We start from the raw sequence: 25476 nt of genomic DNA, 5'->3' as shown, positions 1-25476 counted from the left end.
TGAGTAAAAACACTGCAAATAGAGATGGAAAATATGGAACGACCAAAATTCTGTAAGACATTGATTATTGTTCTACAGAAACCAATGTGCCTGGTTTCACCAGTAAGCAAAGGGATGAGGGGAGGTCCTTCCACTTCATTTTCATCTTCATCGTCTATGTGCGAAGGAGGGACTATTACTCCTCGTGGAACAACTGGTTTAGACAACATAGGGAACACCTGCTTTATGAACAGTGTTTTGCAGTGCCTAGTCAACACTCAAGAACTCAGGGAATATTTCTTAGGTAGGTTCTGCTTTTATTTATGCTTTATTTGCTACTATATTCTGATACCTTTCGTTAATCATTATCGTAGCTGTTCTATATTTGTAATAATTTTTATTTCACATTCAAGCTTTGTTTTACCATGTTTATAATTCAAGAGTACACTCTTTAAATGGACTTAATTTCTTATATTTGTATTGGCAGATTTTAACTTCCAGCAGGATATTAACAAGGATAACCCATTAGGCATGGGAGGTAAACTAGCCATATCATTTGCCATTCTAATGAAACTGCTGTGGTCTGGCACAATCCCTTCTCATGCACCTACAAAGCTCAAGTCTATGATGTCTATGAAGGCCAACCAGTTTTCTGGGTTTGCCCAACATGATGCTCAAGAATTTATGGTGGAGCTGCTGGATGGATTGCATGAGGTAACACTAATTTTTTTTTTTTATGCTCCTCTGTCCTGTAGTATAGCTTGAAGCTGAGCATTTGTACGATAACTTGAGGATGCCTATCGCATCTGCCTGACTTTTCAAGAGTTGTGCATCTTAATAAAATGAAAGTTCATTCTGTCATTAAGCAGTGTGTATTTGCCCATTTTAGAGCCAGTGTTTGTGCAGTATCCTACTTAACATTCTGGCGTAATAACAGATTCGCAGAGCTGCATCAAATTTACTAATATTATCTAATTGTATACATGTATAATGCACTGTGTAGCCTCATATCAAAAGCATGCCAATTTATTAATCATAAGGTGGCTAAAAAGACAAGTACAGCAAAAGGAGATCTTTTGTAGCTTTAACCCATGTGAGGCTTTGAGTATGTAAAGGGGGATCTCTGAACTGTAGTATCTGAGTGCCGCTGGCACAACAGTGATAGAATGAATAATGGTGAAAGTGTTTCTTCTTTTTTTGGGTCACCCTACCTTGGTGGAAAATGGTTAGTGTGTTAAAAAAAAAAATATTTATTACAAAATATCTGAAGTGAAATGAGGTGCTGGGTGAGGTTGAAGTGGGATGTACCATCTGGTGCAAGTGATGTGACCTATCAGTGTCAAGGTGAGGGGATGTGGCCTGGATCTCAGTTATCTATGGAGGCTGAAATGGAACTGTACCAGAGTATAGTGATACTAACACTTCTATATGGGTGTGAGACATACAATATGAATGTCATAGTTGAGAGTAGTTTGCTGTGAATATTGTGCAAAGGATTCCAAGTGTAGAAATTGAAGATAGTGTGGGGTCACTAAAGGGTATAATTTAGAGGGATGAGGTGTTGAAGTGGTTTGAGTATTTACAGAAGATAGAAAGGGATGGGAGGACAGTGTGTGTGTATACAAATCTTGGGTAAAAAGTTAGTTGGAGAAAGGGGAAGGAGTTTTAGGGTCTTGAGCATCCAGCAGCTTGTATAGTCATATTAGATGGAAGTGAATGGAGACAAGTGGTTTTTTCAGGAATGGGCAGTTGGAGTGTAAGTAGGGTAAAATTTATGAAGGGATTCAAGGAAATTAGTTAGCTGAACTCGAATCCTCGAGGTGGGAAGGGTTGTGTCTACACTCTGAAGGAGGGGTGGCAATGTTACACTGATTATTAGTGTCCCTTGAATGCTCAGTAGGTCAAGGCTTCGACATATAGAGCAGTATGCCTTTTCTGGCTTACCGTAGAAAATATAAAAATCTTCAAAAAAAAAAAAAAAAAAAAAAAAAATTATAGTAACTTTTTTATTAATTTTTCTTATAGGATCTGAATCGTATCAAGAAAAAACCATACATGGCAGAGCCTCCAGACCTTGATGGTTGGCCAGACAGGAAGGCAGCAGAAGAGTCGTGGAAGCTACACAAGATGCGTAATGACTCCATTATCGATGATCTTTTTAAAGGCCAATTCAAGTCGACTCTAACATGCCATGAGTGTAACAAAGTGTCCGTCAAATTTGACGAGTTCTGCTGCCTCTCCGTACCCATTCCAAAAGATCAAAAGGTACATAATTCTGTGATTCTTTACAGCATTTAAGCAGCGCTGTATGGCCCTTGTGGTTTAGCGCTTCTTTTTTTATTATAATAATACAGCATTTAAGTTGGGGGGGGGATAAACTCAGGCCCTTGATAAAATTTCCTCCCCACAGACTTCAGTGCATTAGCTACTTCACCCTCTTTCATTCTACCCACTGTCTCTCCCTTCCTCCATATTCACATATGGCTCTACCTCACTCCTATAAAGTATTATACCTCTTGGGTAAAAAGTTAGTTGGAGAAAGGGGAAGGAGTTTTAGGGTCTTGAGCATCCAGCAGCTTGTGTGGTCATATTAGATGGAAATATGCTGAAATAACTGCCTCCCTCTTCTCATCAACATTCAGTAATTCCTCAGAATGTTACATCCAACTTCCAATCTAATGGCTTCCCTCTTGTTTTTAACTGTTAAATTTGTTTGTTCCCAGAGCTTTCTCAACTTATTGATCTCCAAAAAAATTTCTTATTCTCAAGAAAATTTTATTTATGCTCAGTTAAAATAAACTCAACTTGCTTTGAATTGCAATTTGTAGTCTGTCTATTTACAGGTAGTTCAGGTGATCTTCTTTTGGAAAGATCCATACCAGAAGCCAAAGAAATTCTTTATTCGAGTGCCTGCTAATGCTGCAATTGAAGAACTAAAACAAGAGTTGTTTGAGCGAACTGGTGTCCAAGTATCTTCTATACAGGTACAACCTATTGAGAAAATATTTATGTTTAGATAAGGAATACATTTTTTGATTAAAAAAAAAAAATTTAAAATAAAATGGGTTACACATCAAAATGTTTAATACTGTCTAAAAGTACAGTATATTTGAAGAGAGATTTCACTGTGATACTGCTAAACTTGAAGCCACTGTGGGCGTGATGTACTCTTCTCAAGGTGTTATGAAACTTACTGGTGATAGTCTGTAATGGTTTACATAAAATTATTTCACTTTGTGCTGAATTCTAATTTTATTTTTGTTTTAAGAGGTTAGCATATTGCAATGAAAGTACAGGTTTATTTGTATCTGTTGTGACAACACACTCTTGATTCTGAGCTGGGGACCAAGGACTTGAATAATAATAATGAAAGGGGTTAAAGTAGCTAGGATTGATAGGATCAAAACAGAAATGTTAAAAGCAGATGGGGATATATTTTTGGAGTGGTTTATACTTTTCTTCAGTATATGTATGAGAGAGAGGAAAGTACCTAGGGATTAGCAGAGGAGGAAAGGAGGACAAAAGAGTGTAAAAGTTATAGGGAAATAAGCTTGTCGAGTATTAAGGGCAAAATGTAGAGCAGGATCGCCAATGAATGTGGAGGCTTTAGGGAGGGTAGGGGATGTGTAGACCAAGTGTATGAGAATATAGTGATACTGACACTCTTATATGGGTGTGAAGCATGGGTTGTGAATGTTGCAGCAAGGAGGAAGCTGGAGGCACTGGAGATGTGTTGAGGATGGTGTGTGATGAAAATATTATGCAGAGAATTTGGAGCTTGGAGATTAGATGGTATGGGGTTACTAAAATTAGTATCCATAGAGCTAAGGAGGGGTTGAGGTGGTTTGGATATTTAGAGAGGATGGGATGACTTGGAAGGTTTATGAATCTGTAGAGAAGGGAGACAGAGTAGGGGGGTCTCTTGGAAAGGCTGGAGAGAGGGGGTAAAGGAGGTTTTATGTATATGGAGCTTGGACATCCAGCAGGTGTATGTGTGTTAGATAGGAGTGAGTGGAGATAAATAGTTTTTGGAATTTGATGAGCTGTTGGAGTGTGAGCAAGACATTTGTGAAGGGTTTCAGAGAAACCGGTTAGTCAGTTTATTATTTAGATGATTTCTGTAAAGAATATGTCACAGCTGTAAAAGTTTTTTCTCTTGCAGGTTTTTGAAATGTTTAAATCAAAAATTCACAAAATATTTGCCAAAAACTCGACACTTTCGTCAGTTGTCCCCAGCGATACTTTAATGGCCTTCGAAGTTTACAATCCACAGCAGGTTAGTGATGTACAATATTTTCATTTAAAATGACATTTATCCTTTAGGGAAAGACTAAAATTTTTGGTTCCTTTCCTGTCTTATCTTTGCTAGAATGCTTTTTTGACTAAAAATTAGGGTAACGGGGTTAATCAAATTCTATAATAGGGAGAATTTTTGTAATATATCTTGTTTAGGGCACCTAATTTCTCTGGGTTTTCTATTCATTAGATGATATTGATCTTGCATAATTATGATTCTGTATTTAAATTTTGTTTGCTTAATGGTAAAAGAATGACATTTGTATAATGGATATGAAACAATTGTGAATATTTGTCGCTATTATTTGATAGGTGGGAGAAGCAGTTGTGGAAGTAGCAGTGGTGCAGCGCATGATGATACCCAGTCCACCAACACGCTGTGCTTACTGCTCCAGAAATGCTGTTTCAGGAACCAAGCTGCGCCGCTGTACTAAATGTTTCCGGGCAGGATACTGCCACCAAGCCTGTCAGAAAAATCACTGGGCTACTCACAAGGTAAGTTTTTTTTTTTTTTTAACCCAGTCATCTCCCACCAAGGTAGGGTGACCTGAAAAATAAATACTTGCTCACTTGTTTATTCAATTATTGTCTTGCCAGAAGTGTGCTGACATTACAGCTCAGATAACCATTTGAACTGCAACATCCCCATTCCTCCTTCAGAGTGCAGGCACTGTACTTCTCACCACCAGGACTCAAGTTCAGCTAACTGGTTTCTCTGAATCTTTTCATAAATGGTACCTTGCTCACACTCCTTCAGTACATCAAATCATAAAAACCATTTGCCTGCACTCACCCCTATCTAACATGCTTGCAATGTGTGGTGAATATTATGCAGAGAATTCAAAACATAGAAAGTAGAAGACTGTGTGGGGTCACCAAGGGTATAATTCAGAGGGCTGATGGATTGCTGAGGTGGTTTGGGCATTTAAAGAGAAAGGAAGATAGGATAGGATGACAGAGGTTGTATAAATCTGGGATGGAAGGTAGGAGGGGTAGGGGTTGTCCCAAGAACAGTTGGATACCGGTATGGGGTAGAGGTGGCTTGAGTACCAGCTGGCTTGTTTGCGTGTTAGATGGCAGTGAAGGAGATCAATTGGTTTTCATAAGACGTACTATGCGGGAGATGGCTGATGAGGTAAAAAAAAAAATGAACATTTATTAATAACTTGAAAACACTTGTAAAACATGTTAACACTGTAAATTAAGGACCTGTAGACAGAACAAGCAAGTCTTTAATTTATTTAATTGTTTTCTTAGAGCTTTATCAAATTGCATTGAGAATTAAGCACTCTTTCCTTATAAAGACCAACAAAAGCCAGGTGCTAAAAGAAAGGTTGAGTCAGGTGATGGGGAAGGTGCAGGTAAATATAGTATGTATATACTGTACCTACCTCAGTGGGAGATGGCCAGTGTGTTTAAAAAAATTGGGAACAGTGTTAAATGTGAGGCATTCCTATATAAATTATATAGCATATTTAATTTTTATTTCTTTTAGTTACACTGCAAACTTGTTCCTGAGCCAGTTGGGTGTCCCTTCATCTTATCTCTTCCTGAGAGCCACGCCTCATACTCCCGCCTGGCCCGCATCATGGAGGCTTATGCACGATACTCGGTGGATATCTTCCAACCCCCTGTATTTCACAGTTCTTCTCACAGAGGAAGTACCTCTAGTGTGGAACTCTCGAGTGAAGAAAATGATGACATGGAGGTAAAGAAATAAGATTTAAAAAATTTTTGTTATCAGTCCCTTTTTCCATAGAAAACATCAACCTGCATTGTTTTTCACTAGAATGATTAGATACCATCCCCATATCTTTTTGAAAATAATTTAAATAAGCTTTTCAGGAAAAAGTCTAGAAATATTTCTTATAAAAAAATTAATAAATCCAGAAGAATAGATTATGGCACAGTTTTATTTGCCATTTTGCACATCGTATGTCAAAAATTCCAAAATATTTATGGAAACTTTAAATCCTTTATCATTTATGTTGAGGACAAAAGAAATGTATAACATTATATTTTACCCAATTTTCTCTACCTACCCATTTTTGTATATGTATTTAGTCTTTCTGTACTAATTCCATAGAGTATAATGTATACTGACCTCAGAAAATTTACAAATTGTTGAAATGCTTTCCAGGTTGAGGATGGGGAGCCTGAGGACAAGATAGATAGCAATGATATATTAATGGCTGGGGAGAGTTCTCAAGGAGATGGTCCAGGCCATTGGGCAGATGAAGGGGCTACTGGAAGTGATGGTGGTGGTTGTGACAGTGGTGGAGGCAGTGATGGTGGAGGCGGTAGTGGCTGCGATGAACCTCCACAGCTTTCTACTTCCCCTAGTGTTAGAGCTGTTCAACCTCGAGGAAGTGTGCAGCTGCCGTCAGCGACGCAATTATTTGTTATTCGCCCTGTGAACAACCGTGCCCAGAACCTTGCATCTCCGGCAGGAGAAACTCTCAAGGATAGAGGTATTGCAGCTACTTCATAGTCTCAAGATATTAGTTCAGATGACTGGAATTATTTTATATAATAGCATATGATTATTGACATCAGAAAGTATCCCAGGCATATGAAATACTGTTAATTGCCCATTTTCCTAATAACGTCTATTAATTATACGAGTGAGTGAATTTTTAAAATGAAAAGAGCATGCATTGTTGACTCTGGCTATTTAATTTGGTACATTAATATTTATTTATGTTGCATGTTTTTTGCTTTTATTATTTATTGAGTTTATCTTTGTTTTCATATGTATTTTTATGCCTGTGAATGCTGAATGATCAACATGGTCAGTGCTTCATAAAAGTCATAATTGCTCTACAGTACCACTACATGCAGTTTTGAATGCTAAGTCACTTAGAGATGTTTTGAGAATAAAGAAATGTGTTTCTTTTGTTTACTAGGCACGTCTATATTTGTGCACTTCCTGCACATTGGATTTTGGTATGGTGGTAAACACACTTGATGCTGTTGGGTCGCACATTGAATCTGCTGCTCTCGGTATCCATTGGAATATAATGTGTGATCCCATTGCTTTTATGTGAAATTCCTATTGTTTTTTCAATAGCACTTTTTTTTCCTGTTTGCAGGAGATGAACCTCTAGATTTGAGTGACAAATATTACATTGCCATGGATTGGAGAACAAATGAGAGACTTCCAGTCCATTGCCTTGTACAAAATAAAGAAGTAAGTATTTTACTTTTATTGATAGCAATCACTACTTGGCCATTTGTAAAAGTATTTCAGGAATGCTACCTTGGTAAAAATTATGGTGTTATTGCCATTCACTGGAATTTTTTTATAGGCAGTTGCCTGTAAAATTACCAGCTTAAATTCACAGGTAAAAAAAATTGCATTCTAATAGTAAGAAATAAATAATTAAAGTTCTGTATTTTTATTTATTTTTTAACACATCAGTCGCCTCCCAAAAGAGGAAAAACATTCACCATCAGTCACTTAGTCATTCATCACTATGTTACCAGAAGTGCACTAATATCACAGTGCAGACGACTTTGAAACTGTAGCATCCTTATCCCTCCTTCAGAGTGCTTGCGCTGTACTCTCTACCTCCAAGACTCGAATTCGGCTAACTGGTTTCCATGAATTCCTTCATAAATGTTACCCTGCTTACCCTCCAAAATTACATCGTCATGAAAACCACTCGTCTCCACTCCAATCTAACAGGCTTGCATAAGTCTTTTGGGTGATCGAGCTCTCGGCACTCAAAACTTCCTTTACCCTCTCCTTCCAGCTCTTGTTGGGACAATCCCTACCTCTCCTGTCTTCCACCTCTGATGTATAGTAGTATGGAATACTAAAATTTTTGCTGATACTAATCCTCAATTTTAGGCCTAAACCAATACTATCAAAATCAGCCAGTACTTACCAGTACCAAATCTGATGCCATCATAATTAGCTGATATTAACCGATAGTTAGGGCTGATAGTGATATTGTCAAAATTAGCTGATATCCACCAGTGATGATACTTTGGTACACCCTTAGCAGTATATATTCTGTCATTCTATCCTGCTCCATCCTCTCTAAATGCCCAAACCACCTCAACAATCCCTCCTCGTCCCTCTAAATTACACTTCAGTTCTTTTTTATACACTTAATTAAAGTTTCTTGTGTATGCATTATTTAAAGAAATATTTTCTTGGCTAGGTGTTTTGTTGGTATAGAGCTTTATATTTATTTCTTGACAGTATTATGCATTGGGATTAGTGGATTCAAGAACTGTTAAAACTGGCTACTGGTATGCGTCAAGACTGCTTAGACACACAAGCTTAGTTTAATGTGCTAGCTCTCTTCTGGTTCTTAAACTTGTGTTTTAATGTAAAAAATAAGCTCTTTGCTGGGAACCTAATTGTTACTGCATAGATATTCAAGGTATTGAAAGGTCATGGAACATTATTTAGTATAAGCGGAAAATGTTTCTTTTGGAAAAAAAAGTCACCTCTAGACTAATGACAGAAACTGTTTTACAGGTAGACTGTGAGACTGAGGGTTCATATTCAGTCCAGAGAAATCAGCCAACTAGTTTAGAAGCTTGTATTGAACTCTTTACCCAACCAGAAAACTTATCGGAAGGTGATTCTTGGCGTTGTCCGAGGTGAGTTGAGGAAAATAGTGTTGCCATGCTTGTTTCAAATACATTTAGGAGTAAGTTTGAGCTTGTATGTAGCATTAATAAAGTTAATGTTATCATGCCAAAGTAGCATTAACACTGAATATTGCTTTTTGACACAGGCTGTGAATTTCTTTTATATTAAATTACCGATGTTAAGAAAGATCTAATGTATATCCAAGAGAATTTGTGTAATGGTTGTGTATTGCATTGTCAACAGATGTAAAAAGCCAGTAGAAGCGACTAAGCAGATGAGTGTGTGGAGGTTACCGCATATTCTTATCATACAGCTCAAGAGATTCTCCTTCAAATATGTCCTTTATTCTGACAAGATTGATAAGTTTGTACAATATCCAGTGAGGTAAGCATGTCTATATACATATCCAGTAAGAATGTCTATATAGATACTGGTGAGGTAAGCATGTTTGTGTACAATACCCAGTAATGTCAGCATATGTGTATACAGTGGACCCTCGAGTTCCGAACTTAATCCGTTCCAGGAGCTAGTTCTAAAGTCGCAATGTTCTAAAAATCGAACCAATATTTCCCGTAAGGAATAATAGAAATACAATTAATCCGTTCCAGAAACCCAAAAATATTCACAAAAAAAAATTTTTTTTATAGAGATTACATTATAACATACATAGTCAAACATACATAGTACGATTAGTAATAGATAAATAAACATATAAAATAACATTTTTACTTGCCTTTATTGAAGATTGTTGATGGCATCTGGACGATAGGGAGGAGTGAGGGAGCACTTATTGTTTGTGTTACGGCCCCCTGCCAAACTAGCGGTTAAATAGTTAACCTGCCGGCCGGCAGTACCACTGGGTACGTCATCAAACCCATTGTGGGGACTGCTGAGCCGGCCTTAGCAGCAGTAAGTACCCAAACACCTCACAGTACGCATCTAAGCAGTAGGTACCTGAACACCTAATGGTACACATCTACTGGCTTTAGAAGCAGTATGTACCTGAACACCTCACGGTACGCATCTAAGCAGTAGGTACCTGAACACCTCACGGTACACATCTACTGGCTTTAGAAGCAGTAAGTACCTGAACACCTCACGGTACGCATCTAGGCAGTAGTTACCAGAACACCTAATGGTATACATCTACTGGCTTTAGAGGCAGTATGTACCTGAACACCTCACGGTACACATCTAAGCAGTAGGTACCTGAACACCTAATGGTACACATCTACTGGCTTTAGAAGCAGTAAGTACCTGAACACCTCAAGGTATGCAGCTAAGCAGTAATTACCAGAACACCTTACAGTATAGATCTACTGGCAGTAGAGAATATTCTCCTGCCCATCTTTTGGTATTCTACTGGCTTCTACTGATTTTAGAAGAGCCGCTCACCGCAGCTCACTGAGTCTGATGGCCTCAGTTACTTGACGGCCGCACTCAGTGAGCTTGCAGCGTGGTGTTCTGCTAGTAATTCATCGGACCACCTTGCGGTGTGTCAACTGGTCTTGAAGGCGGTAGATAGTACTCACCAGACCATCTTATGGTGCACTTCTACCGGCCTTAGAGAGTATTTACAGGACTACCAGTGATGTCTGCGGACCCATCGCCTACGCTGGTCAACTGTGGGCTAAGTCAACTGATGCTGTTTTAGTGGGACATTACATGAAGAAAAGGTTGGAGTGTTACACTGAACTGGGCTAGGACCGTAGTGTGACACTTAGGGAAGTATGATGGAGTGGAACACTGAGATATGCTACAGGACCGTAGTGGAACACTGAGAAGACAAGGGTGTCGTGTGACACTGAAGATGGCCTGGTTGTAGTGTACATTGAATAGTATCATGTGACTGGTCTCTGATAAGAAAGACACTGTGGGTGATAGTGTGCGATGCAGAGACAAGGGTGTCAAGAGTGACACAGTAGAGATATTGTGTGTGACGCAGAGAAAAGGGTGTCGTGTGACACGGAGAGTAGGAGTGTCGTGTGACACAGAGAAAAGGGTGTCTAGTGGACACGGTTGAGCAGGAGCGTCATTACACGGAAGAAAGGGTGTCAAGTGACACAGTTGAGAGGGAGCGTCACAACACACCATGGATAAGTGTCGTGAGAGACACGGAGCATCATTGGGGTGTCGCGAGACACGGAGTTGACTATAATTTATTATTATACAAATGTTATTTATAATTTATTATTTTAGCATAGATATATATATTATTATTTTAAGATGCTAATAATTTATTATTGTAACTTGTATATATATTTTAAATACTTCCTAGACCAAAGATTGTGTGTTTTTTATAATATTAAAGATTAATTTATTTTAATGCTTTATTTATGTATCCCGAACTCTCTATTACAAAACGAGTAAAACTTACCATCTTTAAAAATTACTTTTTTTGTAATAGTTTGGAAGGGGAATGCCCTTCTATGAAGACTTTAGGTAACAAGTCCTTAACCCTTTCAGGGTCAGCAGGCTCTCTCCCAAACTCGTTCTCAGGTTCGAAAAATTTTTTGAAAAAAAAAAAAAAAAAATCTTTTGAAATGATAGAGCATATTTTTGTGAGTGTTATAGGCCAAAAAAAAAAAAGAAATTGTTGAAGGGAGCATGGGGTTGTGTAAACAACATGGCTGGATGGCTGGCTGGCAGGCAGGGAGGCTGGATGGCTGGCTGGCAGGCAGGGAGGCTGGATGGCTGGATGGCTGGCTGGCAGGCAGGCAGGCAGGCAGGCAGGCAGGGAGGCTGGATGGCTGGCTGGCAGGCAGGGAAGCTGGATGGCTGGCTGGCAGGCAGGCAGGGAGGCTGGATGGCTGGCTGGCTGGCAGGCAGGGAGGCTGGATGGCTGGCTGGCTGGCAGGCAGGGAGGCTGGATGGCTGGCAGGCAGGGAGGCTGACTAGCAGGCAGGGAGGCTGGATGGCTGGCAGGGAGGCTAGCTGGCTGGCAGGGGGGCTGGCTGGCTGGCAGGGAGGCTGGCTGGCTGCCTTCGCTTTATACGTTTTCACTTTACACATAAACATGTCTGTCTATCTTTGTCTGCTTGCCTCTGTCTCAGAGAGAGCCACTAGTGAACCAACATGTATTACACATGACGCAGTGGTCACTGCGTCACATCTGAGTCCTGATACGTATTGCTTGCCAGTCTGGATTTTTTGGGTTATCCTAAGTAATTTACACTATGTATAATTGTATTTGTGTTTACCTGATCTGTGACCAGGCCTCATGGTGGATCAGGGCCTGATCAACCAGGCTGTTACTGCTGGCTGCATGCAATCAAACATATGAACCACAGCCTGGCTGGTCAGGTAGCTAGATAGCCAGCCAGATAGCCAGCCAGCCAGTTAGTCAGGCAGCCAGCCAGCCAGATAGCCTCCACTCCCACCATCCACTCCCACCACCACCATCCACCACCACCATCCACCACCACCATCCACCACCACCATCCACCACCACCATCCACCACCACCATCCACTCCCACCATCCACCATCACCACCATGGTAGCTTATTTCACAATCACACTTAATAAACAAGCACCAAACACAATGAATTAATTGTGAAATGTTTAAATGAGTGGCAGGTTAGTGTTCACTCAAGCATCAACAAAGCCAGACTGGCTCACGAGGGACGCGGACAGAGCTGGTTGGCGGACAGGTCCGGTACCCGGTGGTTCGAAAGACGGGTAGAGTTCGATACTCGGAAAAAAATTGCTTAAAAAAAAGCGTTCGAAACTCAAAATGTTCGATAGTTGGTAGGTTCAAAACTCGAGGGTCCACTGTACTGGTATGTACAATATCCAGTGAGGCATGCAAGTTAGTATATATACACAGTACCCAGTGTAGTAAGCAAATTAGTATGTGTATGCAATACCCAGTGTGGTAAACAAGTTCGTATGTGTGTTCAGTACTCAGTAAGGGAAGTATGTTTGTATGACTGCCTGTTTGTAATTACAGGAGCAGAGCTTTGCTTGTGGTGTCCGTCTTCATTGTTTAATCTATTATCTTCTTCTTTTAACAAACCGGCCGTATCCCACTGAAGCAGGGTGGCCCAATAAGAAAAACAAAAGTTTCTCTTTTTAACTTTAGTAATGTATACAGGAGAAGGAGTTACTAGTCCCTTGCTCCTGGCATATTAGTTGCCTCTTACGACACACATGGCTTACAGAGGAAGAATTCTCTTCCACTTCCCCATGGAGATAAGAGGAAATAAACAAGAATAAGAACTAGTAAGAAAATAGAAGAAAACCCAGAGGGGTGTGTGAATATACAGTGGACCCCCGGTTAACGATATTTTTTCATTCCATAAGTATGTTCAGGTGCCAGTACTGACCGAATTTATTCCCATAAGGAATATTGTGAAGTAGATTAGTCCATTTCAGACCCCCAAACATACACGTACAAACGCACTTACATAAATACACTTACATAATTGGTCGCATTCGGAGGTAATCGTTATGCGGGGGTCCACTGTATATGCTTGTACATGTAAAACAATTACAGGCTTCCGTTTTACACTCAGTTGGCAGGACGGTTGCTGTCTACCAACCTACTACCTTAATCTATTATACAAGTTTAAAATTTCTAGTGGTTGTAGCATTTATAATTAAATATCTTGGTTTACAAAACTTGAGTAAATCAGATGTGCCTTCCAATGTTTGAGGCAAAAAATTGGGGTTACTTCGTTTTTTATTCAAGGAAAGTACTTTGATATAAATAAAATATTGATGCGATTTTAAATTCAATTTTGTTTTGTGATAATACAGTATGTTTCACTTTTTTCTTGCATCATTAGTATGCACATGCATGTGTGCATGTGCATACTATTGAAAATATAATGCATAGATGTTAAGTGTCTTATCTCTTTCTTACTGGCAGAGGGTTGGATTTGCAGCCTTACATGTCAGCAGAGCCTGAAGATGGTCCTGCCCTGTATGATTTGTATGGTGTTATTAACCACATGGGCCGTCTCTTGGGTGGCCATTATACCTCGTATGCACGGCTGGTATCAAAACATGATTCTCGTCAGTCTGAGATTGGTAAGGTTATCGTTTGTGCTTGTTGAATCTCTTGGATGGATTTGAGGTCTATACCTTTCGTGTTACCTGTACCCTTCATGTTACCTGTCCCCTTAGTGTTACCCGTACCCTATGTGTTACCCATACTCTGCATGTTACCTGTACCCTGCATGTTACCCATACCCTCCGTGTTACCCGTACCCTTCATGGTTATAAGTACATTAGAGTCTTGTATTGTTTTAACATGTTTTCATCATGTCATTTGTTCTTCAGTACACTGAATTTTTCTAAGAGTATACTTTATGTGGAATGTGGTTGAGCCTGGGGAAATGCAATAAATTTTAATTCCACATTTCGACTGGATGTATATATTCTCTTGCTACAAGGGAAGCTTTTCTGACTTGGGAAATGATGTAGGAATTTTGTCACCCTCATTGAGTTGAACTGTATATCACTACCATTAAAGAAAATTGCCCTCACCAATTTTTTTTGTTTTTTTTCCATAACAAGTTGGCCGTCTCCCACCGAGGCAGGGTGACCCAAAAAGAAAATACTTTCATCGTCATTCAACTCTTCACCTCACTCACACATAATCACTGTTTTTGCAGAGGTGCCCTCACTATATTCACTAATATTCTTAACACAGGAGCTTATGTGCCCACTCTCTGCCAAATCTACCACAACTCTCACATTTCAACCCATACACACCAGCCTCACCCCTTCCATATCTACTCTTGTCTCTGCATGCCTATTTCCACTCGCTGCCATCACAGCAGTGATTGCTACTGAACCCACTAATACTACCACCACATCATCTCGCAGGTTTGTCCTCCATCCTCGTTCCACTCTCCATACAAGCCACTATTGTCTTCCTGTCATCTGTTACCTATATTCAACCACTTATATAACCATAAAGCCACTCGCCCTTCCTTCCCCAGTCAGTACCCTGCAGTATGTTCAAGATAGCAAACCTTAGATTAGCATTCAGGAACTTGACAGCACAGTCTTTCAGAACTTTGTACATATACATATGCTAGGCCAATCATTAAGTATGTAAACATAGTGTGGAACCCCTAATTGATCAAACATTCAGAACCTCAAAAAAGGTAAAAGGTGGTTTGCAACCAGACTAATCCCAGAAATAAGAGGAATGAACTGTGAAAAGAGGTTGAAGAGATGGAAACAAAAATTTACAAATAAATTTTTTGATGTGCCCTAAGTTTGGGACACTAACCTTAGTTTTGCTGTGAGTTATTCAATCAATATATTTCCATATAAATGTGTGGTTTTGAAAAATGAATATGTTTTTTTTTTTTTTTTATATTCTACTATAATGCCAGGGAAAATTTTTAGTTTATTGAATTGTGTTACACATTTAAGGGAGGTAATATTATACATAATAGTTTTTTTTTTTGGCATGTTATTTATTGTAAATGTAAAACAATCAGAATATATTGTTTAATTTGTAATCAGTTTGTCCAGTTACAAAAGGGTAACCTCCACTTCTCATTTTTGTTTGAGTGCAGTTTGTTATATTTCTTCATGAGGTTCAGTCATTAAGATGAATAATTTATAAACTGAAACATTCCAAACCAGTTTACATGTTACTTTATAGGTAGAATTTTAGGTGAACAGCTTACCTTTAATGAGTATTGACAGTCGTCTATTATTTATTAGTTTGCTGAAATGCTAATATACATTCCTTTTTTTTTTATTAGATTGGAGGTTGTTTGATGATAGCAGGGTCACCTTCTGCCACGAATCTCGGGTTGTCAATGAACAAGCCTATCTGCTGCTCTACCGACGGAGAGATACACCCTTTTCAATGCACAGACCATTGCCTCCCCCAGCTCTTGCTGCCCTAGAGGAGAATGGGTTTGATCAAGGCCCAGATATTGAGGAAGCAACACCAATGTCCATCTCCTCTATATCTCAGTTGTCCTCTTTGTCCTCCTCTCAACCTTCATCCTCCAGTCTGGAAGGAGAGGAACAGCTTAGTACTGCTCAGGAAGAACTTGACTAAAAAGTGATTTTTCAACTAAAAACAAAAAGGTGCATGTTGGCTTGTGTGTCAGTGATGTGCGAGGATGTGGCTCACATTTTGTGACTACAATTATTATTATTTTTAATTTCTGGTTGTGTAAAGTTTGTTGTAATATATTTCAGTGTCTTATGTTTCCTAAATCAGTCATTCTAGTTTGATATTTCCTTAAAAGGATTTTTAACATTTGTCCAGATCTGTGTGATAAATCATATAATATAGCTTTTCTTTTTATATGTTGTGCTTTGCACTGAGTATGCTAAATGCCATTTATAGCAGCGGTAGCCATGCATTTGTCAGCAAGCACCATAATTACTGCACGTCACTAATACCATCTTTTGCCTCCTCGTCTGAGTGCGATATTTCATACATCTTTTCAAAACATATCCACATACTGTTAATACTCTCACTTTTCACCTACATGTCATTCTACATGTACACTTATAATCGACATGCATTCATTAACTGGTAAGCTTTCACATTTTTTCTTAACATTTCCATTCCAGACCACTTGAGCAATTTTTTTTGTCTTCAGTAGACCTTGTCAGTACGCATCATTTTCTTGTGGCTCTAGAAATCTTTTGGGTGAAGAAAGTACTATGTTTTACCATTCTCCAGGAATTCATTAATACAGTAATCCATACATTCATTGCTACAAATGCAGATTGCTTTTTTTACATTGTATAATTTTGACAGTGTGTTTTTATTTTAATCAGAGGGTAGCCCTTGTGGCTTAGCGCTTCTTTTTGATTATAATAATAATAATAATAATAATAATAATAATTTAATCAGAGGGTAGAGCTAAACCTGTAATGGCTGTATACCACCTGGGAATGGGAGGCAGTCAGGTTTGATCCAAGGAAAAAAGAAGCTAAATCTGGTTCCTTGGATCAAGATCCTTGCCAGCATCTGTGCTGGTGAAGAGTGATAATAGTATAAGCTGTACCACTTTTATCCAACTTTTGCCATAAAAGAAATTCCTTGGTATAAAAAATTTAATTCTTATGGACTTGTGACTGAGAATTCCTGTTGTCATGGTTGAAAGTAAAACTAGTTCTGTATTCCCACATACTCTTGTAAATATTTTCCTATGCGACACAAACAGAGTTTGAGTCTCTGTGATTTGTAAAGTGTTGTGCTAAGATTATCAGAAACTTTATGCAAAGCAGAGTGGCATAATTGTAATTGAGCACTTGACTAAAAAATACAAGAATATTATAAAAAAATCTTTGTGCACTATATTTTGTGTGTAGAAAGAGCAAGGAAGTTGAGGTTTTTAAGGAAAATTACAGTGAATTACCATGCATTGCAGAAGGTAATCGGTCACATAGAGGATAAGATGATGTAGAGTGAAAAACGGGAGAAAAATTTGGTTACATTCTTGACACATCTTTAAAAAAAAAAAAAAAAAAAAAAAAAAAAAAAAAAAAAAAAAAAAAAAAAAAAAAAAAAAAGCAAATTTTCTTAAATTTCTTATTGCATCAAAAATAATAGTTTTTGATACTTTACATACCTTACATTGTAGATGTCAGGGTGTGTTGATTTAAAAGTATGTGGAGAGGGTTCATGTTGCCCTACTAGACCTAGTTGGATGTAGTGATGTTTAGGCACTGACAAACTAGTATATAATTGTACAACAATAAGAGAGTTTGTCAGGATTTGTGACAGCATGATGAAATTAAGACACGTGCAACACCTGGGTATCTTTATTGTAGACGTTTCGCCATCCAGTGGCTCTATCAATACAAATTCCAGGACATAACTGGAATTTGTATTGATAAAGCCACTGGATGGCGAAACGTCTACAATAAAGATACCGAGATGTTGCATATGTGTCTTAATTTTATCTTGTCGGTATTGTATACCATTCTTGTACAACAGACAGAGCATCCAGGCATACGATAAACTTGTGCGTTGAAGATTGCCCAAACACCATTGAGAGGACAAAAAAAAAAGTGAGAGTGCTAGAGAAAGTAAGAGAATGAGAAAGCAGAGTTCTTACAGTGCCAGGTGACCATTATAACTTCACTGCACAATTTTCTTAGTTCAAAATATGCTAAAAAGTAATAATGAATTTTACCCAACCTAAAATTCTGTGTTCCTTCTACTTATTGTTATAGAAGTATACAGACGATTAATGCAAATTTACTTCCACAAATGTACAGGAAATATCCTCGGAGCTGCTACATCAGCTGATGGACTTGCCTGTTTCTATACAATTTTTCTGTTTCACACCACCCAGACTTTTATACTTATTCCTCTTAGCATCTTCAGCATCACTATTACAGTGGACCCCCGGTTAACGATATTTTTTCACTCCAGAAGTATGTTCAGGTGCCAGTACTGACCGAATTTGTTCCCATAAGAAATATTGTGAAGTAGATTAGTCCATTTCAGACCCCCAAACATACACGTACAAACGCACTTACATAAATACACTTACATAATTGGTCGCATTCGGAGGTAATCGTTATGCGGGGGTCCACTGTATACCTTTTTTTGGGTGTCAGGGTTGATTTTCAAACAAGAAAGAAGTAAAATGCCTAAATGTTTCTCTTTCATCAGAAGACCAAGGTAATTTATGGTAAGGGACAGTAAATATAGCTTTGAATGATATGGAATCTTGTCATGTTTGAATGTCATGTTAGAATCTTAGTAGTAGACAGGGAAGTGTTTATATCAGGGAATCAAGCTCCTGGTGTGAATGGTGGTCATTTACAGTAAAACATGGTAATATAGGAAACTCTTAAATTATCTACCTACTCGGCCAACATTTATCCATATATTCATGTCCTCGGTAGTTTTTCACACTTAAATTTGTTTTGATTAGTGACTGCATTTTTGCTACCTGGACATGTTTATGGCTAATCACTGTTAGTGTAACCAAGACACTTTTGATATCCTGGGAGATGTAGCATTACCCAGGGCTCAGATGCATTTCTTCAAGAATCTGTCAAGCTATAAAATATGGTTTCAGTATGAACTGTCTTGAAAAGACAATTTGTAAACTGTCCTGTTAAAGAGGCACAGGAAAAAATGTACTGTGCTGTACAAAAGTTTACTGTACTATATGAAATTTAGTTTTAATTGGAGTCATTGCTATGCTTTCTTACAATTCATTAGTCATTCATGTAAACCAATCTCTTGTTAATAAAGTAAAACCTCTCATAGAACTGTGTGATGAGCTCAGGTAAATTTGGATTTAAATATGAAAGAATGGGTCTATGCAGCGAGTGTGCACCATATAAAAAAAATCCTGCCTTGTGCAGTGCACGATAAGGAAAAAACTTAGTGTATTTAGTTCAAAATAGTAAATTTGTGATACATTTTAGGATGTTTTTTATGGTTGCATTCTTAGTTTCTGGGTATTATTTGATAGACTGGAAGATGTTACAGAAACGGAGATGATTTTGACTGGTTTCAGGACTGGAAGTAACTTGAAATTGAGCTTAAAGTAGCAAAAATGATAAATTTTTGCCAATATTCCAGAGGATGCAAATTATGTCATTCATCCAATATGTGTCCAGCTGTTCAGTCTTTCTTTCTTTTTCTCTCTCTCTCTCTCTCTCTCTCTCTCTCTCTCTCTCTCTCTCTCTCTCTCTCTCTCTCTCTCTCTCTCTCTCTCTCTCTCTCTCTCTCTCTCTATCTCTCTTTCTCTCTCTTTCTCTCTCTTTCTCTCTCTTTCTCTCTTTCTCTCTCTTTCTCTCTTTCTCTCTCTCTTTCTCTCTCTTTCTCCCTCTTCTCTCTCTTTCTCCCTCTTCTCTCTTTCTCCCTCTTCTCTCTCTCTTTCTCCCTCTTCTCTCTTTCTCCCTCTTCTCTCTCTTTCTCCCTCTTCTCTCTCTTTCTCTCTCTCTCTCTTTCTCTCTCTTTCTCTCTCTTTCTCTCTCTTTCTCTTTCTCTTTCTCTCTCTTTCTCTTTCTCTCTCTTTCTCTCTTTCTCTCTTTCTCTCTCTCTTTCTCTCTTTCTCTCTCTCTCTCTTTCTCTCTTTCTCTTTCTCTTTCCCCCCCCCCTCCCCCCCCAACAAGGTGACCCAAAAAGAAAGAAAATCCCCAAAAAGAAAATATTTCATCATCATTCAACACTTTCACCATACTCACACATTATCACTACCTTTGCAGAGGTGCTCAGAATACAACAGTTTAGAAGCACATACGTATAAAGATACACAACATATCCCGAACCCCTCCTTTAAAGTGCAGGCATTGTACTTCCCATTTCCAGGACTCAAGTCCGACTATAAGAAAATAACCGGTTTCCCTGAATCCCTTCACTAAATATTACCCTGCTCACACTCCAACAGATCGTCAGGTCCCAAGTATCATTCGTCTCCATTCACTCCTATCTAACACGCTCATGCACGCTTGCTGGAAGTCCAAGCCCCTCGCCCACAAAACCTCCTTTACCCCCTCTTTCCAACCCTTTCGAGGACAACCCCTACCCCTCTTTCCTTCCCCTATAGATTTATATGCTTTCCATGTCATTCTACTTTGATCCATTCTCTCTAAATGACCAAACCACCTCAACAACCCCTCTTCTGCCCTCTGACTAATGCTTTTATTACTCCACACCTTCTCCTAATTTCCACACTCCGAATTTTCTGCATAATATTTACACCACACATTGCCCTTAGACAGGACATCTCCACTGCCTCCAACCGTCTCCTCGCTGCTGCATTTACCACCCAAGCTTCACATCCATATAAGAGTGTTGGTACTACTATACTTTCATACATTCCCTTCTTTGCCTCCATAGATAACGTTTTTTGACTCCACATATACCTCAACGCACCACTCACCTTTTTTCCCTCATCAATTCTATGATTAACCTCATCCTTCATAAATCCATCCGCCGACACGTCAACTCCCAAGTATCTGAAAACATTCACTTCTTCCATACTCCTCCTCCACAATTTGATATCCAATTTTTCTTTATCTAAATCATTTGATACCCTCATCACCTTACTCTTTTCTATGTTCACTTTCAACTTTATACATTTACACACATTCTCAAACTCATCCACTAACCTTTGCAATTTTTCTTTAGAATCTCCCATAAGCACAGTATCATCAGCAAAAAGTAACTGTGTCAATTCCCATTTTGAATTTGATTCCCCATAATTTAATCCCACCCCTCTCCCAAACACCCTAGCATTTACTTATTTTACAACCCCATCTATAAATATATTAAACAACCATGGTGACATTACACATCCCTGTCTAAGACCTACTTTTACCGGGAAGTATTCTCCCTCTCTTCTACACACCCTAACCTGAGCCTCACTATCCTCATAAAAGCTCTTTACAGCATTTAGTAACTTACCACCTATTCCATAAACTTGCAACATCTGCCACATTGCTCCTCTATCCACTCTATCATATGCCTTTTCTAAATCCATAAATGAAATAAATACTTCCCTACCTTTATCTAAATACTGTTCACATATATGCTTCAATGTAAACACTTGATCTACACATCCCCTACCCACTCTGAAGCCTCCTTGCTCATCTGCAATTCTACATTCTGTCTTACCTCTAATTCTTTCAATTATAACTCTACCGTATACTTTTCCTGGTATACTCAGTAAACTTATTCCTCTATAATTTTTACAATCTCTTTTGTCCCCTTTCCCTTTATATAAAGGGACTATACATGCTCTCCGCCAATCCCTAGGTACCTTCCCCTCTTTCATACATTTATTAAACAAAAGTACCAACCACTCCAACACTATATCCCCCCCTGCTGTTCAGTCTTGTACAACAGTAAATCTTCTACAATTAGTCCTCGACTTACGAACACGTTGAGAATCTTCTGTATCGTGTATAATATTCATAATACAGGAAGTCTTTAACGTACGTACTCATTGGGACACTGTGCAAAATAATGATGTACACAATAATGATACAATATTATACACAGTATGGAAGATTCTCAACATGTTCGTAAGTTAAGGACTTAATGCATTTTTTGTTTGAATAAAATTTCAGAATAGAAAGCAAGTACAATAGGACATGACTAATGAACAGAGGAAATGTTTTAGTGCCAGGAATGTCTACATTGTTTATTTTGTACCCTGTTTTTAAATTGGCAATTTTTTAATCTTGTGTGAAATTGGCCAAATTACAGTGGAACCTCAGTACTCGAACTTAATTCGCTCCAGAAGGCTGCTCGAGTGCCAATCTGTTCGAGTTCCCAACAGATTTTTCCCAACCAATTTTGTTTTTGGTTGGCTGTTATTACTAATCTTCACCAAAAAACATACCAGAAAATGCGAAGAAACACGAAATAGTTTGCAGCGAAGTTCTGACAGGTCATGTTTGTTTGGTAGAGTGCCAAGCAAACGGTAGATTACCGAGCAATTTTTTTTACCGAACAAAGCATTCAAATGCCGAATTGTTAGAGTAGGGAGCTGTTGGAGTACCGAGGTTCCACTGTACTAACTTTTGATCACTATTGGGCAGTTGAAATACAGTGGAACCTTGGTTTTCATTTGCCCTGGTTTTTGCCGAATTTAGTTTTCGACAACTGTTTTGTCAGAATTTTGTCCCAGTTTTCACTTGTCACCTTGGTTTTCGTCCGCCATACCGAGTGTGTCCGCGCGCCCGTGCCCACACAAAGCATCCCATGCACGCATTCTGAGTCAGTCTGGCTTTGTTTCTTGTCGAGTGAACATTACCCCGCGTGATCTTATGAAACATTTCATAATAATCGATTGTTTTTTGTGCTTGTTTATTGAGTGTGACTGCTAAATAATCCACCACAGGGCCAGAGAAAGTTCCAAGTGCCAGCCCTTTGATAAATAAAGTGAGAAACAGTAGAATTCAAGAAAGAACTTGTAGATAAGTACAAAAGTGGCATGCGTGTGGTCGATCTCGCCAGGATGTACGGGAAGTCCTCATAAACAGTCTGTTCCATCCTGGTGAAGAAAAAAGAAATCAAGGAATTTTATATTGCAAAAGGGGTAAGTTTGCTAACGAAACAGATTGCAAACAATCAAACAGTTGAAGATGTTGAAAAGTTGTTTATGGTGTGGCTCAACGAAAAACAGTTAGTGGGAGATAGTGTTGTGGAGGGGATAATTTGCATGCAGAACTCGTAAAGAATGGGCCTGAAATGAGTACTGCTGTTAGTGAATATAAGGCCAGTAGAGGCTGATTCAACAACTTCAAGAAGCGATCTGGCATACACAGTGTGTTAAGGTATGGCAAGGGTGCAAGTTCGGACAAACAAGAGTCTTCAATAAAGGTAAAACTGATTTAAATGCTCATTTATCCATTAAAATTAGTGCTCTATATTTATTTCTCATTATTTTCTGTATGTAAAACTATTGTTATTCTCTATAAAATGCATTTTTTGTTAATATTCTCGGGTGTCTGGAATGGATTAATTGGATTTACATTATTTCTTATAGGAAATATTGCTTTAGTTTTCGTCGAATTTGGTTTTTGAATTAAAAACGAAAACCGAGGTTCCACTGTAGTTGAATGCGTGGTTTCCTGTGCTCAGTTGATAGTGGAAGGCATACAAGTGAAATAGCTAAGAGCTTGGTTGGCTGGAACAAAATCACCGATGCATAAACATCACCGAGACCGCTACCTCTGCGAGAGTGTAATTCTGTAAGTTTTCCCATCAAATTTTGTACCTTTTGGTTTCATTACCTTCAGAAAAAGATTTTCTTCCATTTCATGTTTTGAAAAATTTCAGATCAGAGGTCTGGACCCTGAAAGGGTTAATGGACTAATGGGATGAAAAGGAGCTGTACAATAATGTCGATTGTCCGTAAATTTGAATTATGAAATTAATATTTCATGATCATCCAGTTGTTTTCTGAAGTAGTGGACTTGGTCCACTCGTGCAGAAGACAACGAGACACTAAGAATGTGGGTATTGTAACCTGTAGTACTACAGTGCTGTACTGTGTAGTAGTTTTATAGTACTCTATGTAACTTAGTTATTTTAGTTACCTTTTTGTAGTGGAGAGATGAGGTGCAAACTGCTGTGATTGATAGTGGTGACTAGGAAGAAATTTTATTCTGATTCAGAGGAGCTGTAAAACTCTCCTAGTGAAAATAATGTAGGTGACTGGCTAGGAAGATGTAGATTTCTGAAAACTACATTGAGAACCACATGTTTTCTCTTGACATCACCACTTGTTTTATAAGCCATTGCCAGTTGCACATTACTTAATATGTTAATAAAACTCACAAAGTGCTCTAAATCTAGGGAAAATTAGGGACTGAATGATGAGTGTATGTGAAAGCGAGCACAAATAATAAATTGGCACCGGTGGCCTGAGGCTTGAACAAGAGAAATGGACAGGTCCTGGATGTGGCCACTTAGGTTCTTACTGGACAGATGTCAGAGTTAGCAGACTCGGCACAATACCTAGAAGATGACCAGACAGTATTGCAATGGACAAATTGTGGAATTATGGACCTTTGTCCATATTGTCAGATAATTAGAGCATTTGTTTAGCTTTTTTTTTTTGTGTGTGTGTGACTGACTTCTTTTCTGTATAAATACTATTTTTTTTAGATAATGACAGGATCTAGCATGTAATTTAAATCTCTTCATTCTCTTTTTTTTTTTCTCATAGTATTAGTTTAATACTTCATTTAGCATGCAGTACAAATTTGGATATACAGACATGGGATATCTGACTCCATTTTTTCTCTATTATACTAAAGAGAAGGTTATTACTTTTACCTTTAGGCTCAGGAAGACAAAGGGGACAAATAAAAGTTGGAAAATGGATTGAGCCACTGCAACTTGGCCAAAAATCTTTCGGCACAAGAACCAACTAAGGGGTGTGACTCTCGAGGAGCTCAGGGGTGGGACAACACTGCACAATTTAATTTTTTGGCTTGTGTGTTAATGCTGGTTTTTCTTTCCATTTCTACCTTTCAGATAGTTAAAACATGCTTTGAGCACAGGAGAAGATGCTAGGTTATTTTTGTAGATCAGCTAATGTAAAAAAGGGAAAAAAAATCGTATTTCAAAGATTTCTACTCTTCAGATTCCCCTGTGTATTTTATATCTGAACAGACTGGCCTGTGTGAGATAAAATAACCAGGACTTTAAGAGCTAGAATTGTTACCTCTGTCTAGTGAATATGTATATGGGTGCAACCAGTGGCATTGTAAAGGGGGCAGGAGGGGGGTGCCCCGGGGGACACCATAGAGCCTCTAAAGATGACACTAATGGCCAAAACAGTGCTGCAGCAACATAAGAGAAAAATCCTTCTTTTCTATATACGTAGCCTCTTGTATGATTACAGAGTACAAATAGGCCTATATAGGGAAAATCATTGATTTTGATGATGTGATAGATGATTTTGCAGGATTGGAGGCAAGGAAATGTAAGATCTGATTCACTGAGATGTTACCTATACTCAAGGTCAAATTGGAACTAGTGTTGCTCTGATATTGCAGTTTTTCTTCTTTTTTCATTGTTGAAGATAAATAAATGTAGGATATGTTGCCTTTACTCAAAGTGGTATTTGAGTTTGTTTCCTCAATATTACTACAGTTATTTATTTTATCA

At 38.5% G+C, this 25476-nt stretch overlaps 1 protein-coding gene across 6 annotated transcripts in view; it reads left to right on the top strand.

Moving 5' to 3' along the window:
- The window catches only part of LOC128695255 (ubiquitin carboxyl-terminal hydrolase 19), a 77138-nt gene that overhangs the window by 32442 nt on the left and 19220 nt on the right, over nt 1-25476 (top strand). For 4 of the 6 annotated variants that reach the window (XM_070095481.1, XM_070095482.1, XM_070095485.1 and 1 more), the window contains exons 7-19: nt 79-283; nt 467-693; nt 2005-2244; nt 2823-2963; nt 4142-4255; nt 4588-4770; nt 5771-5983; nt 6416-6746; nt 7368-7465; nt 8768-8892; nt 9128-9268; nt 13756-13916; nt 15614-17395. In XM_070095481.1, coding sequence (XP_069951582.1) covers nt 79-283; nt 467-693; nt 2005-2244; nt 2823-2963; nt 4142-4255; nt 4588-4770; nt 5771-5983; nt 6416-6746; nt 7368-7465; nt 8768-8892; nt 9128-9268; nt 13756-13916; nt 15614-15918 — 2484 coding nt within the window. In that variant the 3' untranslated portion in view covers nt 15919-17395. Of the gene's footprint in view, nt 1-78; nt 284-466; nt 694-2004; nt 2245-2822; nt 2964-4141; nt 4256-4587; nt 4771-5770; nt 5984-6415; nt 6747-7367; nt 7466-8767; nt 8893-9127; nt 9269-13755; nt 13917-15613; nt 17396-25476 lie in introns of those variants that run through there. The other 2 variants (XM_070095484.1, XM_070095483.1) reach the window with 1 other exon arrangement.

This window comes from Cherax quadricarinatus, chromosome 50, assembly GCF_038502225.1.
Source record: "Cherax quadricarinatus isolate ZL_2023a chromosome 50, ASM3850222v1, whole genome shotgun sequence".
NCBI lineage: Eukaryota > Metazoa > Arthropoda > Malacostraca > Decapoda > Parastacidae > Cherax > Cherax quadricarinatus.
The sequence above is the reverse complement of the archived record's forward strand: the minus strand, read 5'-3'. Positions and strand labels throughout refer to the sequence as shown.